The 16,931-nt window shown below is 40.3% G+C and overlaps 1 protein-coding gene across 1 annotated transcript; it reads left to right on the top strand.

The window, feature by feature from the left end:
* Window positions 1–23: 23 nt before the first annotated feature.
* On the top strand, window positions 24–4,951 carry LOC127535002 (sphingomyelin phosphodiesterase 3-like). Its single transcript, XM_051951613.1, has 4 exons — window positions 24–669; window positions 1,113–1,176; window positions 2,281–2,443; window positions 4,802–4,951. The coding sequence occupies exons 3-4, from the start codon at window positions 2,285–2,287 to the stop codon at window positions 4,901–4,903; spliced, it is 261 nt and encodes an 86-aa protein (XP_051807573.1). The 5' UTR covers window positions 24–669; window positions 1,113–1,176; window positions 2,281–2,284; the 3' UTR covers window positions 4,904–4,951.
* The last annotated feature ends 11,980 nt before the right edge of the window (window positions 4,952–16,931 follow it).

The following is a 16,931-nucleotide window of genomic DNA, read 5'->3' on the forward strand; positions in this document are numbered from 1 at the left end:
CCTGGACCTCTTGTAGTCCTCCTGGACCTCCTTGGTCTTGCTGGTGTTCAGAACAAGGTTGTTATCTGAACTCCACTGAATAAGGTGCTGGATCTTCTCTCTGTAGTGGATCTCTTCATTGTCCTATATGAAACGGTCGTGCTATCGGCAAACATCCATCCATCCTCTATTCTCCACTTTATCCTCACTAGGGTCATGGGGGGTGCTGGAGTCTATCCCAGCTGACTCTGGTGAAGGCAGGGGACACCCTGGACAGGTCACCAGTCTGTCACAGGGCTACATATACAGACACACAATCACACTCACATTCACACCTACGGACAATTTAGAGTAACCAATTAACCTCAGCATGTTTTTGGACTGTGGGAGGAAGCCGGAGTACCCGGAGAAAACCCACGCATGTACAGGGAGAACATGCAAACTCCATGCAGAAAGATCCCAGGCCGGGATTTGAACCGGGATCGTCTTACTGCAAGGCGACAGTGCTAACCACTACTACACTGTGCAACTTATTATAATTATTTTTATTTTTTTTTATTTTTATATTTATTTTGTTTGTGTGTCTGTGTGTGTTTTCAGAGGACAAACTGGAGCAACAACATTCACTCTTTACTCAGTACAGAGATCCATGCCGCCTCGGACCTGGAGAGGATAAACCCTGGGCTCTGGGTAAACAACAACAACACAATAACAACACAATGACAACAGAACAACAACAACAACAACAACAACAACAACAACACAATAACAACACAATGACAACAGAACAACAACAACAACGCAATAACAACACAATGACAACAGAACAACAACAACAACACAATAACAACACAATGACAACAGAACAACAACAACAACGCAATAACAACACAATGACAACAGAACAACAACAACAACAAAACAACAACAGAACTACACCACAACAGCAGGGGAACAATAAGATAACAACACAACAATAATAACCACGACAACAACAGACACAACAGGTTTCTAACCCTGTCTGAGAGGAAGTAGAAGGTCAGGAACAGGAAGTGAACGACAACCAGAACCTGACCGGACCCTAACCAGAACTAACCAGAACCTGACCAGAACCTGTGTATGTCTGTAAACAGGAACTCTGCTGGAGCCCAGCGGTCTGTACGATGACGACGTCACCTCACCTGAGAGTTTGCAGAAGTAAGTCTCTCCTGAACTCAGAATAACATGCAGCTGCTCTGAAACCAGAACCAGAACCAGAACCAGAACAGAACCAGAAGCAGAACCACCAGTCTGACCCATGAAGTGTCAGGATTCCGTCTCGAAATGTTTAGGAAGCGTTTCCTCGATGTTAGCGAGGTTCTGGTCCAACAGACCACTGCTGTTAGCATCTAGCTGCTGTTAGCATCTAGCTACAGTTAGCATATAGCTGCTGTTAGCATTAGCTGGATTTAGCATCTAGTTGATATTAGCATCTAGTTGCTGTTAGCATTAGCTACTGTTAGAATTTAGCTGCTGCTTGCATGTGCTACATTTAGCATTTTGTTACTGTTGGCATTTTGTTGATGTTAGCATCTAGCTGCTGTTAGCACTTAGTTACTGTTAGCATTTTGTTGCTGTTAGCATCTAACTGCTGTTAGCATTTATTTTCTGTTAGCATCTAGCTGCTGCTAGCATTGAAATAATGCTAATATCTTGCTAAATTTGACATTTAGTTTTTGTTAGCATCGAGCTGCTGTTAGCATCTAGCTGATTTTAGCATCTAGCTAAAGTCAGCATCTAGCTGCTGTTAGTATCTAGCTGATGTTAGCATTCTCTGCTGTTAGCATCTAGCTACAGTTAGCATATAGCTGCTGTTAGCATCTAGTTGCTGTTAGCATTTAGCTGCTGTTAGCATCAAGGTGCTGTTAGCATTTATTTTCTGTTAGCATCTAGCTGCTGCTAGCATTGAAATAATGCTAATATCTTGCTAAAGTTGACATTTAGTTGATGTTAGCATGTAGCTTCTGTTCGCTCTTAAACAGACTTACTGTGGGTCCTGGTGTTTTTCAGAGGATCTTTGTGGTTTCTTTCTGACTGAAACTCCTCTCTACTGCCCCTCCTCCTCTCTACTGCCCTCCTCCTCTCTACTGCCCCTTTTCCTCCTCTCCACTGCCCCCTCCTGCCCTCTACTGCCCCCTCCTCTCTACGGCCCCTTTCTCCTCTCCACTGCCCCCTTCTCCTCCTCTCCACTTCCCCCTCCTGCCCTCTACTGCCCCCTCCTCCTCTCTACTGCCCCCTCCTGCCCTCTACTGCCCCCTCCAGGCTGATGGAGAACGAGGAGGGCAGGAAGGAGTACCTGGTGTTTCCTCCCAGTAAAACTCCGTCCAGCAGTCAGAAGGGCAGAAAGATTCCTCTGAGGGGCAATGGTAGGAGGATCGACTACCTGCTGTATAGCGATGAGGGTCTGCAGCCGGACTGGAAGCTGGTGGGTCCGGATTCTATAGCCCCTAATGCCCCTAAATACTGACCCCAGATCAGTTTAAATCCATCCAGGTGTCTCAGTTTCCCTCTAACCAGTTGTGATCATCGGTATTATGGGATGTATCCTGGTGTGATCATCAGTATTGTGGGATGTATTTTAGGTTCAACAGCAGTTTAAGTGAAACAAAACAACCCAAAATGACCAAAATTGATTCAAACAAGCAGAAAATGTAGATCCTCAAGTGAAGCAGAAGCAGCTGGAGTTTGGATTTCCTGAGTTTTCTGGACGTGAAGCTTCGAGCAGCTCTGATCAGATGCTGGTTCTTGCCAACAGGTGGCACTGTGCTGCTTCTCATCCAGTAAATCTTCTACCTGCTGCTGTCCCCTGCTGGCTGGATGGGGAACAACACCTGTTAGTTATTGTTGAAGCTCTGTCAGATATTTCAGCTGAATTTAGAGAATTTCAGCAGTTTTTACCCCAAAAAACAACAAAAACAAACAAAAAAACAAGCCTTGAAGACATTTTAAAGGTACAAAATCTAAATAAACCAACAAATAAGATTTAAATGGTCTAAAATGACTCAAAGGTGTCCAGAAAGACTTAAAACTTGATCTAAATTACTCAACAGTTGTACAACGTAAGATGAAGAAGATCCAACATGACTTGAAATTTGTGAAAAATCTGATAAATATTGGTTTACAATGACAACATACTCAAAATGAATCATTATTGGCCACTGAAAATGGGAGAGAAAGTGTAAAATCTTCAGTCTGACGATTTCACACTTTCTGCTCTGAAATTACCTGATATTTGTCAAAAATAAGATAAAGATGGTTCAAAGTGACTCAAAAGTGTCCAAAAGACGTGAAACTTGATCTAAAATACTCAAAAGTTCTAGAAAGTAAAACATAGATGGTCCAACATGACTTGAAATTTGTCCCAAAAGACTTGAAGTTTTCTGAAAAATCAGATAAATGTCTATCTAAAATGGCAAAAAAAAAGTCAAAATGAATCATTATTGGTTCTTGAAAATGGCAAAAAAAGTGAAAGTCTTTGGTCGACATTTGACCAAAGATGACTTGAATCTCGTGACAAATGGCTCAGTTGGTCCAAAATAAGATCAGAATGGTCCCTAATGACTTGAAACTGGTCTGAAATTACTTAAAATCTGTTCAGAATTACTTACATTTGTCCAAAACAACTTGAAACATTTCAAAAAATCCTCAAAATTTGTTTGAAATAAGATAAAGACGGTCCAACATGGCTCAAAATAGTCCAAAATGGCAATAATTAATGTTTATTGGACCTCGAAAATGAAAAAAGTTAAAAAAAAAAAAAACTTCTTATCCAGGCTGGTCTAGTGTCTCCATGAAGTTCCTGTCAGTGTTCATCTGTGGATGGATCCATGTTTCTACTAAAATACAGTCTTTGGTCCACATTTCACTAAAGATGACTGGAATCTGGTCTGAAATTGTTTGAAATTTGTCCAAAGCGGATAAAATTTGTCCTAAATAAGATAAAGATGGTCTAAAATGACTCAAAAGTGTCCAGAAAGACTTGAAACTTGATCTAAACTTCTCAAAAGTTGTGAATAGTATGATTAAGATGGTCCAACATGACTTGAACTTTGTCCCAAAAGACTTAAAATGTGTAAAATAAGATAAATGTTGGTCTAAACTGACAAGAAATTGTCAAAATGAACAAGTGTAAAAATTCCAGAGAAGACATTAACTGCAGATTGTAAATTAGTAAAACTATAAATTTAAAATCATTTCTAGACCATGACAAGTTGTTGGATCATAAAGTGAAATACCAGATTGTTCTTTTGTCGTTTTGTGTCTCGTTTTGTCTCGCTTGTGTTCTACGTCTTATTTTTGTTGTTTTGTTTCTCACTTTTGTCATTTTTTTGTCTCGTTTTTGTCCATTTTTTTTGTTGCTTAGTAACTTTTGTTTAATTTTTTTGTCCTTTTTTGTGTGTTTCGTGTTGTCTCATTTTTGCCATTTTGCTTCCTGCTTTTGTTGCTTTATGTCTTGTTTTTGTAATATTTTGTCTTGTTTTGTGACTAAATGTTGTGTTCCTTTGTAGACACTGTGTTTTGTAGGTTTAATGTGGAAATGATAAAGTTGAATTTATTTTTGTTGATAGATTTCAGGTTGTTCATAATGTTTAGTAAAAAGATAAGTCCTTAAATGTGAACATTTGTGCAATAAAAAGGAACCATCAGGAGTGGTGGTTATTTAGAGGTTATTGTGGTATTATTTTACTGGAGATCAGACTGGACTGGATGTGGAACCTGAACTAAGATGAGTTGGACTCTCCTGCTATAGATAATAAACTAGACGTCTTGTTTCCTTCTGCAGGACATCGAGGAGTTCAGCTTCGTCACCCAGCTGGCCGGCCTCACCGACCATCTGTCCGTGGCCATGAGGTTGGCGGTTTCCACCGGAGAGGACGAGCCGTAGGACCTCCACCGATGGACCAACACAAATACTGCCAAGGAGAGAAGAAGACCGAGAGTTTACAGACGTGGAGCTGCAGGGAGGACCTGGATCTTCTGGTGAAACACCTCCAGAAGCCGCGGCGCCCCCCACTGGCGCCTCTAATGTCTGTCTGGTTTTCTGAGACTCTTCCTTCAGGACCTTTAAAGGATGATTTCATGATGAAGACTGGCCACGTCCACCTTCCTGCTCCCACGTCCTCCAGGAACCTCAACAAGTGTCTTTCTTTTCTAAAAACAACAAACCAGTCTTTTAATGGAGAGAATCCTTTCTATGGTGGCCACATTTTCTAGGAATCTGATGCCTGTTTACTACCGTTTGCTTCTAAAAGAGTCTAACGGCGCTGATGTGAAGCATGTCTATCAGTCGGACACTTCCTGCTCACGCTCTGCTGATGCATGATGGGAAACGGAGTCAGTTTACATTGGAGCAGCAAACACACACCTGCATGTTCCGCACTAAGGCGTGCACGGCTACACAACAGACACACACCTCAGACTGATGCGTTTCATTGACGGTTCATCCTCTGGCAGCCATGTTGGAGGAAGTGACATCATGTGACCTGGCTGACTGGACGTTGTCAGATCAATAAATGGTTTCAATCTTTAACAAACCAACAGGAAGCTTCAACCTGGAAGCAGCTCAGCAGGTTTGATCCAAACAAAAAGTAAAAAAACGTTGTGGGGGAAACAGGAAGTAGTTCAGCCAAAGTCCTTCCTGATTCGTTCCCACCTAAACTGAACCACACTGAAAATCCAAGAAAGCAGTGAGTGGAAAACAGCAAGTGAAAAATAACAGCATGTGGAAAATGATGAGTGGAGAAACGGTGAAAGAAAAACAGCGAGCTAAAAACAGTGAGTGGAAAACAGCAGAGATGAAAACTAGAGAGGGAAAAACAGCAAAGAAAAAAGGATGCGCTGAAAATGATAAGTGAGATTTTTTTATTTAACCTTTATTTAACCAGGTAAAAAAAAACCCATTGAGATCAAGATCTCTTTCACAAGATGTGGCAGGAGAATGAACGGTGAAGGAAAAGCAGCAAGTGGGGGTGAGAATATGTGGATAAAAAGCGAGAGGAAAACGATGAGTGAAAAACAAGCTGTTTCCACTGTTTAAGAAGGAAAAATCTTCTTTCACCTGACCACAGCCTGACATGGTACGATGTTATTTAAAACTGTTTCTGTAGAAGAGAAGGGTTCTGCTTCAGAGAGTTTTTAATTTAGTCCCATCAGAGCAACATATAAATGAGAAGAACAAACAAGTTTCTGGAGGAAACAGCTGAACAATGAGTATAAAAGAGTGAATAATACAAATATATAAATAAAAATATAACCAGGAGGAGAAAACAGTGACTGAAAAATAAACAATAAACATCAAAACTGAATGAAAACTGAGAACAAAATGCAGTGACAAACTGAAAGTCAGTGAGACTCAACTCAAGTCGCTGATTTTTGTTGTTTGTTTTTTTTGCAGCTGATTTAAATCAACCAAACCGATCGTCAACAGAAATAAAACTGAAGTTAAATACTCATGTTTAAACCCTAAAATAATATTTTTAATAATAATTATTCCTTTCCTGAGAGGATCAAACCTGCTGAGCTGCTACAGGTGAAGGGAGCTTCTACCTGAACATCTGGGATGGACTGAAGATGTTGTTAGCATCAAACAGCTGCAGCTAGCAGCCGTCTGATTGGTCCCTCTGGTCTGGAGGTGGTCTGATTGGCCCCGTTTGGTCCGGAGGCGTCTGATTGGTCAGTGACAGGACGAATCACAGCCATATTGAGAACTGTACAACCTTCACAACGCCGTTTAAACATCTGCAGACGCCACGAAACCCCACATGGACCCACACCTGTCCCAAAGATGAACACAGGAAGCAGAAACCTGAAGACAGGAAGTGGAGAAAAACTACAAAACTACAAGACTTAAGGTGTGTTCAGACTGAAGCAGCTTCAGAGCAGAAACTCCTCAAAACATTCAGTAAATATTCGATTAACTCATGACAAAACGCGGCTTCCAAAGAAAACAAAGTTAAAAATGAATGAAGAAGATTAAATATTCAACAATTAGATGGAACGTCAGGATTTAAACCTCAGATTATTTTTGCTAAAGGACTGAAAACATAAGAGTTTGAGGCTGATTAAAGCTAAAGTTGGGTGTTTTGTAAAGAATCTGCCCTAACCTTTTAGTTCTGGCCTCCAGAGGGTTAAAGTTGTTTTATTCCAGGAGACAAACTGAGTTCCTAAAGTTCTAAACCAGTCTGAGGACCCTGCTGCTTCTACATCTTTAATGAGGAAATGTTAAAGTCCAGCTGAAGTCCGTCTGAACGCACCTTCAGATTTCTGTCTGAGATGAAACCTTTGGAACCTTACTGATCCTGAACCTGCAGACCATGAAGTACAACAGAACTGGAACCATCCAGATAGAGAACCCTGCAGGTTAAAACCAGAAGATCCTTCGTTTGTTCAGCTGAAAGATTAACAAGGAGAAACAAGAAGGCAGAGTTTAATGTTGATGAAGTAGAAATCAAGTAGGTGGTTCCTACTGATGATTATACCAACTTTTTTTAGTAGGAGGAACCATTGGGGCTTCTCTGGTAGGTTCTTGAAAAGCAAAGTTGGTATAATCATAGGAGCTACAATTCCACAGATGTTTCTTTCGTAGGATTTCAGAAGGAACCATCTGGACTTGAAGGTTCTTGAAGCTCCTACAAATTGAGATTTCGTTTTTTTTTTCTGGTTGAACAATAATTATTTCTAGTTAATGAGCCCATTACCTTTTACCTGACAACCTTTATCTTCTAATTTGAAGGTTTGAGATGTTTTATGGTATTTAATCTGGTTCTAAATCCACTCTGACCACAGAAAGCGTCCATGAACCTTTAAAGACGTCTAGCTGACTTAAAGTCATAAAGTCGTGTTTGATCTAAACTGTTAGAACTTCGTTAGTTTCTAGGTTGTGTCTGTTGGTCAGTAGTGAGAACCTCCTCTCCACTGCGTTGTTTTACTGCAACATCACACAGTAAAACTTAAATTTAGGTATGCTAGCATGCTAACATGCTAGCTCCAGATAGTTTGTTCTCATTAGAGGTTCTGCAGGAACGTCGGAGGTTCAGGTTCTGTTTGTTTCATGGTCTGGTCGATGTTTACAACAGTTTCTAGTCACTGAGAGGAGATTTGTGTGTGTGTGTGTGTGTGTGTGTGTGTGTGTGTGTGTGTGTGTGTGTGTGTGTGTGTGTGTGTGTGTGTTTTAATTTATCAGTACAAATGTGCCAGCTGGTGTTTTCTCCACAACAACACAGTGATGATTCTCAAACAGAGCAGGTCATTCCATCGAAAACCAACCAGAACCATCTGGTTCTCCATCTGCAGGAACTTTGTCAATGATCAGAGTTCTACCTTCATGCTGTGAATATTTACAGAGTTCCAGGTCCTTGAAGTCCATAGAGGAGAACATCCCCTGGAGAAAGTTCTAGAGTAGACCTACCGACAACTGGAGAAAGTTCTAGAGTAGGTCTGCTCTAGAACTTTCTCCAGTTGTCGGTAGGTCTGCTCTAGAACTTTCTCCAGTTGTCGGTAGGTCTGCTCTAGAACTTTCTCCAGTTGTCGGTAGGTCTACTCTAGAACTTTCTCCAGCTGTCGGTAGGTCTACTCTACAACTTTCTCCAGTTGTCGGTAGGTCTACTCTAGAACTTTCTCCAGTTGTCGGTAGGTCTACTCTACAACTTTCTCCAGTTGTCGGTAGGTCTACTCTAGAACTTTCTCCAGCTGTCGGTAGGTCTACTCTACAACTTTCTCCAGTTGTCGGTAGGTCTACTCTAGAACTTTCTCCAGTTGTCGGTAGGTCTACTCTACAACTTTCTCCAGTTGTCGGTAGGTCTACTCTAGAACTATCTCCAGGGGACGTTCTCCTTTCCTGCTTCCAGTCTTTAAGTTTAGTCTCACTTAGAACATTCCAGGTCCTTGAAGTCCACAGAGGAGGATCCAGATTTCTCACTTTTTAATGGACTTTTTCAGAACTTCATCAGTCCAGCAGATAGAACCATGACATTTAGGAGGAGAAACATCTGAGTTCTGATAAAAACTGACACCAGATCAGTTTTACATCCATCCATTTGTCTCAGTCTGAAGATAATCCAGATTTAATGAATTCTGGACAATTTTTGCATCATTTTGGACAAAATTTCATGTCCTTTAGAACATTTTTGGAATGATTTGGGGAAATCCTGAGTCACTTTCTGGACAAATTTTAATCACTTTAGGACAATTTCGTGTAATTTTTCACACACATAATGATGCTGCCGCCGCCGTGCTTTACAGTGGAGATGTTGTGTTTCATCCTGTGCTGATGAAGTTATGAGGCTCAGAAATTAAATATTTACAGTATGAAGGTAAAACTCTGCTTGGACTCATTAAAGATGTGTTTCTGTTTCTGGTAATCCACCAGAGAGAACTTTAAAAGGTCGTTCTGTGTGAACTTTAATGTTGGGAGGAGGTTGGTCTGAACTATTGGAGAAACCAGGATCAGCTGCTTGCATTGATTCCTGATGAGGTTGATTGATTTTCCATGGAATGACCCATCAGCTGTTGGTCATGTATGTTCATTTCCACATACCTGGCTGCTCTGACACTCTCTCATGTTATTATGATTATTATGACTAATATATTCTTCTTCTTACTAATGTTTCTATCTGTGCTTCGCCATGTCTTTTATTATTATTATTATGAATATTTTGATGTTTTTTATATATTCGCTGATCATCACTGGTCTGATCAGGGGAACCATCCAGTCTGAGATGTTCATCCAGATACACTAGAAATCAGTGAAACATGAGTGAGGTGAGACATTAGAACATGCATTTATCCCCAAAGACAAGCAGGACGTTTACTTACCGTGCCTGGATTTTATGTTTTCCTTCATTAACAAATCAACACATTTACAGCAGAAATCGATGCATAAAGATCATCAAGATGAAGGAAAAAGTTTGATGCTTAAAGTTTCCTCTGGTGTTCACATTAAATCTATGAAGTTCTGCTTCTGAGGAAACCCAACAGAAGCATTCAGAGCTTCAGAGCCCATTCTGATCAATTTTCAGACTAGATTTCTGTAGATCTGCAGTCTGGATTCAACACCTGGATAAATCTGAGGACCATCCATCAGCCAGAATCAGCTGATCTTAAACCCAGAAGTAGATCTTCACCTTCACCTCACAAACCTGAACACCAGAACCAGAACCAAGAGTGGGCCACAAATTAGACCTGACTTCTAACTGATTCAGAGCTGGAATGAACAGAAAGATAATCATTAGCTGATAAATTAATGAACTACTTTGATCAATCAGTTCACTTTTTTATTCTTCAAAGTCTAAATTTTCTGCTTTCAGGTTCTTAAATGTGATTTTTTCCTGTTTTTTCCTCTGTGACAGGAAACTGAAAATCTTTGGAGGAAGCTAAACTTCTGAGGAAACATTTTTTCTGACATTTTAGAGACCAAACAGAAGATCGATTCCACCGATAGATGATCAATAGATTAAGTGAGGATTAAAGTTTCTATAAAAAGTGACGAGCGTCAGTCCATCCTGCAGATGATAGATTATAGATTACGGGTTCTAGATGCTGAGATGTTGTGGTTCTGGTACCAGTCGCTGCCTCTCCGTGTCCAGATCAGAACCAGTGTTGGGTTCAGCGTTCTGTCAGCATGTGGTATATTAAAGCTTCAGGCCGGTAGTTTTATAGCAGCTTCTCTGCTTCCTCTCTGCTTTGATTTTCTATCAGTTCATGTTTTTTTATGAAATCTGTCAACAGTTTTTCTGCTGATTTTCTTCTGCTTTTCTAAAGAACTTTCCCTCTCATCTCTGAGTCTCTGTGTCTTCATTTCATCCTGAGGTTTTTAAAGATCACCGCTGAGTGTTTCCTGGTTCCTCTTTTTCTGACATTTAATCTGTGAGTGTGAACATTGAACCCAAGGGAAGTGAAAGCAGCTCTGGGGATTCCCTCTGCTTTTTACCAGAGCTAAAAATTTACATTCAGCCTGGTGAAGCAAGAAAAACTCCTAGTCAGAGCGATGCTAGAGTCAGATTAGATGAAGGAAAACCACCGGACTGGAAAGGTGATGAACGTTTGGGTCATTTCCAGATAAATACCAGCCGAGGAGGGAAACCTGAGAGCAGCTCTGGATTCCTTTGTTCGAACGTATGAAACAACTTTCACATGAATAATTAATCAAGTTATATTAAAATAATAATAATTCAACTTAATAATGGAGAATCTGTCATGTTTTCTCTCTTTGGCTCATTTTGATGCCAACATGTGACCAGAAAAAAACAAAATCACAAAGTTTTCATAAAGACCTGCAGATCTGAACTCTGAACACCTTCAGCTCTTAGTTCTGGTCCTGTTGGTTCTGATTTCAACCACAGCAGCTGGAAAGTCTCCAGTAAAATTCAGTCAGCAGGTGAACGAAGCAAACTAAATGTTGAAGTTTCTTCTGGATCTAAGCAGAAGACTGATCTTAAACTGAAAGACACTGACAGAACTTCAAATGTTCAAATATGTCCAAAAAGTCCTTGAAAGCCGATTTAAAGCTGCATTCAGAAACACTTCCAGCTCAGTTTACTCACCTTTCCTGAGCTTTCAGCAGCAAACCGTGTGAACTTGATCTGTCACAGAATCTCTGCTGGATGCTGAAGTAAAAACCTTTAATTCATGTTATTAAAAACGCTTTATTATTTTATTTACAGCTTTATTCCTGACTTTTTATTGAACTTGTGCTGATGGTTAAGAAGAGCTTCGTCAGGCTTCAGTAAACAGACTAAACCGTCCATTTTCAGGGGTTTTCTCACTGAAGCTTCACTGTGACTAAACTCAGTACCGACATGAGTCAGAACCTCAGAGTTCATCTGAACTCCATTAAGATACACAGATACGAATGTTTTAAATCCTAAACTAACAAAGTTATGAAGCTCAGACAAGATCCTCTGGAAATAAAACTAAATTTAACAAAAAGAAATGCTAATATTTTCAGTTCGGTTCTTCTGGTTTCAATCTTCTGGTTTGTCTTTTAACTCCCAGATACCATCAGGCATGGAGGTGGCAGTATCATTACACTATCAATTTAACTGATTCTGAGACAAACACAACACATTTAGTGGAACTCCAGACCTGGATCTTCAGGTTCTTGATGGGTCTAAGTCAGGACTTTGAGGAGACCAGTCTAGAACCTTCATTCCAGCCTGATGGAACCATTTCTTTACCACGTCTGATGTGTGTTTGGACTCATTGTCTGGTTGAAACATCCAACTGTGTCCAAGATCAACCTTCTGCTGATGGTTTTAGGTTTTCCTGAAGAACATGGAGGTGATCCTCCTTCTTCATTATTTCATTTACTTTGTGGAAAGCTCCAGTTCCACAGAGCATGATACTGCCACCACCATGCTGGATGGTAGGTTTGGTGTTCTTGGAGTTAAAGGCCTCACCTTCAGTTTTTGTTCCATCTAACCTCAGAACTTTCCTCCAGAACCTTTTCTTTCTCCATGTGATGAGTGGAGCTTTAAGGTTCTGCTTCTAGAGGAAGAACTTCCTTCTTCATGGATCCTCTAGAACCCTGTGGACACTGACAGCTGATCAAGAGACCAATGGTCTCTCAGCAGCAGGCGGTAGTTTGAGTTCTCTCTGTGGAACATTGAAAACTATTTGAATGTTCTGGTCTCAGTTGAGTCCTGAACCAGAACCAGGAAGAGGAAGGTTCTGTATTTACAGAACCCTAAACTGAGACATTTAGAATAAGGTGATTCAGATGAAATATGACAATTCTGACATCAGATCTGGTTCATTTTCATCACATTTAATACATCCAAGGACCTTCATAAAGCTAAATGCTGCAGTTTTTCTGTTTTTACAGTTCTCAGCTCTGACTTCTGGTGGAATTTGGATTATTTTTAGAGATTTTTAGAACCTGTTTTTCAACAACAGTAAAGCTCTTCTGTTCTATTTTCACTCCTACAGGTGAGTTCAGGTGGCTGATAAATGCAGCAGGTAGAAATAAACTGGATTAATCTTTAATAATAATTAAAACATGTCATAATATGTCAGCTTCCGATGAATCTGTCTCCGTCAGTCCAACATGAAACACATCACCATCATCATCATCATCATCATCATCATCATCCTCATCATCCTCATCATCATCTTCATCATCCTCATCATCATCCTCATCATCATCATTATCCTCATCATCCTCATCATCATCATCATCATCACCCTCATCATCTTCATCATCCTCATCATCATCATCATCCTCATCATCATCATCACCCTCACCATCATCATCATCATCCTCATCATCCTCATCATCATCATCCTCATCCTCATCATCATCATCAGCCTCATCACCCTCACCATCATCATCATCATCACCCTCATCATCATCATCATCATCCTCATCATCATCATCATCATCATCCTCATCATCATCATCATCTTCATCTTCATCATCATCATCATCATCATCACCCTCATCATCATCATCATCATCATCATCATCATCCTCATCCTCATCCTCACCATCCTCATCATCATCATCATCATCATCATCACCCTCATCATCATCATCATCATCCTCATCCTCATCCTCACCATCATCATCATCATCATCATCATCATCATCATCATCATCATCCTCATCCTCACCATCCTCATCATCATCATCACCCTCACCATCATCATCATCATCACCCTCATCATCATCATCATCATCATCACCCTCATCATCCTCCTCATCATCATCATCATCACCCTCATCATCATCATCATCATCACCCTCATCATCATCATCATCATCATCATCCTCATCCTCACCATCATCATCATCTTCATCTTCATCATCATCATCATCACCCTCACCATCATCATCATCATCATCACCCTCATCATCATCATCATCATCATCCCCATCATCATCATCGTCTCATCATCACCCTCATCATCATCATCATCATCATCCCTCATCATCATCATCGTCATCATCCCTCATCATCATCATCACCTCATCATCATCATCATCCATCATCATCATCATCATCATCACCCTCATCATCATCATCATCATCATCATCCTCATCCTCATCCTCACCATCATCATCATCATCACCCTCATCATCATCTTCATCACCCTCATCATCATCATCATCATCATCATCATCCTTATCCTCATCATCATCATCAGCAGCAGCAGCAGCAGCATCATCATCAGAGGACCTGTTGTTTCATTGTGTGAAATCCCTTCAGGAATCCCCGGCTGGTTTTCCTGCTCAGAAGTTAAGCTGAATCATCAGTGATTCTCTCAGAAACGGCAGAACCACTGCTGGCTCATTCTCTGGAACTTTACGGCTCGTCTGGGAGTTTTCTGTCTTTGTTGTTTATTCGGTCTAATTGAAGTCTGTAATTATTAAACCACTCAGATCAGTTTAGAGAGAATTAAGGGAATATACAGTTGTGCTCATAAGTTTACATACCCTGGCAGAATTTATGATTTCTTGGCCATTTTTCAGAGAAGATGAATGATCAAAAACCTTCCTTCACTCATGGTTAGTGTTGTGCTATAGTTATTTATTATCAGACAACTCTGTTTATTCTTTTTAAATTATAATGACAATAGAAAGTACCCAAATGGCCCTGATCAAAAGTTTACATACCCTGGAGGTTTGGCCTGATAACAGGCACAGAAGTTGACACAAACGGGTTTGAATGGCTGCTAAAGGTAACCATCCTCACCTGTGATCTGTTTGCTTGTAATCAGTGTGTATAAAAGGTCAGTGAGTTTCTGGGCTCCTGACAGACCCTTCATCTTTCATCCAGTGCTGCACTGACGTTTCTGGATTCTAAATCATGGGGAAAACAAAAGAATTGTCAAAGGATCTGCAGGAAAAGGTAAGTGAACTGTATAAAACAGGAAAGGGATGTAAAAAGATATCCAAGGATCTGAGAATGCCTATCAGCAGTGTTCAAACATGAATTAAGAAGTGGAAACTGAGGGGTTCTGTTGAAACCAAACCACGGTCAGGTAGAACAACAGAAATTTCAGCCACAACTGCCAGAAAAATTGCTCAGGATGCAAAGAAAAACCCACAAATAACGTCAGCTGAAATACAGGAGTCTGAAAAAAACTGGTGTGGCTGTTTCAAGATGCCCAATAAGGAGGCGCTTGAACAAAAATGGGCCGCATGGTGCAGTCGCCAGAAGAAAACCTTTACTACAATATGGAAAACAGCACAGAGACAAGCCTCATTTGGAGTGATGAGACCAAAACTGAACTTTTTGGCCACAACCATAAACACTACATTTGGAGAGCAGTAAACAAGGCCTATGATGAGAAGTACACAATCCCTACTGTGAAACACGGAGGTGGATTGATGATGCTTTGGGGATGTGTGAGCTACAGAGGCACAGGAAACTTGGGGAAAAAAATGATGGCAAGATGAATGCAGCATGTTATCAGAAAGTACTGGAGGAAAACTTTCACTCATCAGCCTGAAAGCTGCACATGGGACGTACTTGAACGTTCCAGCATGACAACGATCCAAAGCACAAGGCCAAGTCTGCCTGTCAGTGGCTACAGCAGAATAAAGTAAAGGTTCTGGAGTGGTCATCTCAGTGTCCTGACCTCAGTATCATTCAGTCACTCTGGGGAGATCTCAAACGTGCAGTTCATGCAAGGCAGCCCAAGAATTTACAGGAGCTGGAGGCTTTTTGCCAAGAAGAATGGGCAGCTTTACCATCTGAGAAAATAAAGAGCCTCATCTACAACTACCACAAAAGACTTGAAGCTGTCACTGATGTCAAAGAGGGGAATACACGGGATGAAGAACTGCGGTATGGAAGCTGTTGGTCAGGGTCATTTGAGTAGTTTCTGTTGTCAATATGATTTAAAAAGAGTAAATACAGTTGTTTGATAATAAATGGCTTCACCCAACCACTTACCACGCGTGAAAGAAAAGTTATTGTGTCATCATTCATATTTTCTGAAAAATGACCAAGAAATCATAAATTCTGCCAGGGCATGTAAACTTATGAGCTCAACTGTATTCACCTTATTTATCTGCTGTTCATAAAATATGTCATTTTCAGAACTTCCTGTTTTAAACTTGATTTCTTTCTTTTTTTATAAAATGATTTTCCTTATAAAACAACCTGAGAAGTCGTTTTAAAGGTTCAGTATCTCCATAAATAAACCAACATCCATGACATGTGGTGAGAACAGACAGAACACTTTCATCAGATCAGAATCATTGCATGGATCCAGCAGAGGATCAGTTTAATTACTGGACCTTAAAAATGGGAAGAAGTTCAAAACCTCCAATCCAGGCTGGTCTAGTGTCTCCATAAAGTTCGTCAAAGTGTTTATCTATGGATGGATCCATGTTTCTACCAGAATCCAGTCTTTGGTCCACATTTCTCCAACTGTTTTGGCTCTAACATCAGTAGAATCTGATGGTTAAAGTTTTTAGATGTTTAGACTAAATGTTGACTCACTGGTAGGAACCAGAACCTGGAGTTCATGGAGGTCTAGATGTTCATGGAGGTCTAGATGTTGGTGTTAATGGGGGTCTAGATGATGGAGGTAGATGAACAGAGTTATAAGATGATTCATGTTTAATTTCCCAACATCTGAGGAGACATTGAGACTGAATGTTTTCGTTCAGATACCAGAATGACTTCTTGGGTTTTTTGAGGGAGAATGTAGAAAAATTCCAGTTCTGAACACATGATGTTCTCAAAATTCAGCCAAAATATTTGACTCAACTCAGTTTTGAGCCCCAATAATGAATAATGAATGGTATATAAGATGATCAGAACATGTGTTTGTCACTAAAACATCTTTATTCAGGCTGATTTGAACAGTTTATTTGTGGTTTTGCTGAGCTGATCTGTGAGCTGTACAAATACTAAAGGTTAATGATGTCAGAATAGAACCAGCCATGTGAGTTTCATTGTAA

This window comes from Acanthochromis polyacanthus, chromosome 8 (genome assembly GCF_021347895.1).
Source record: "Acanthochromis polyacanthus isolate Apoly-LR-REF ecotype Palm Island chromosome 8, KAUST_Apoly_ChrSc, whole genome shotgun sequence".
NCBI classification, from domain to species: domain Eukaryota; kingdom Metazoa; phylum Chordata; class Actinopteri; family Pomacentridae; genus Acanthochromis; species Acanthochromis polyacanthus.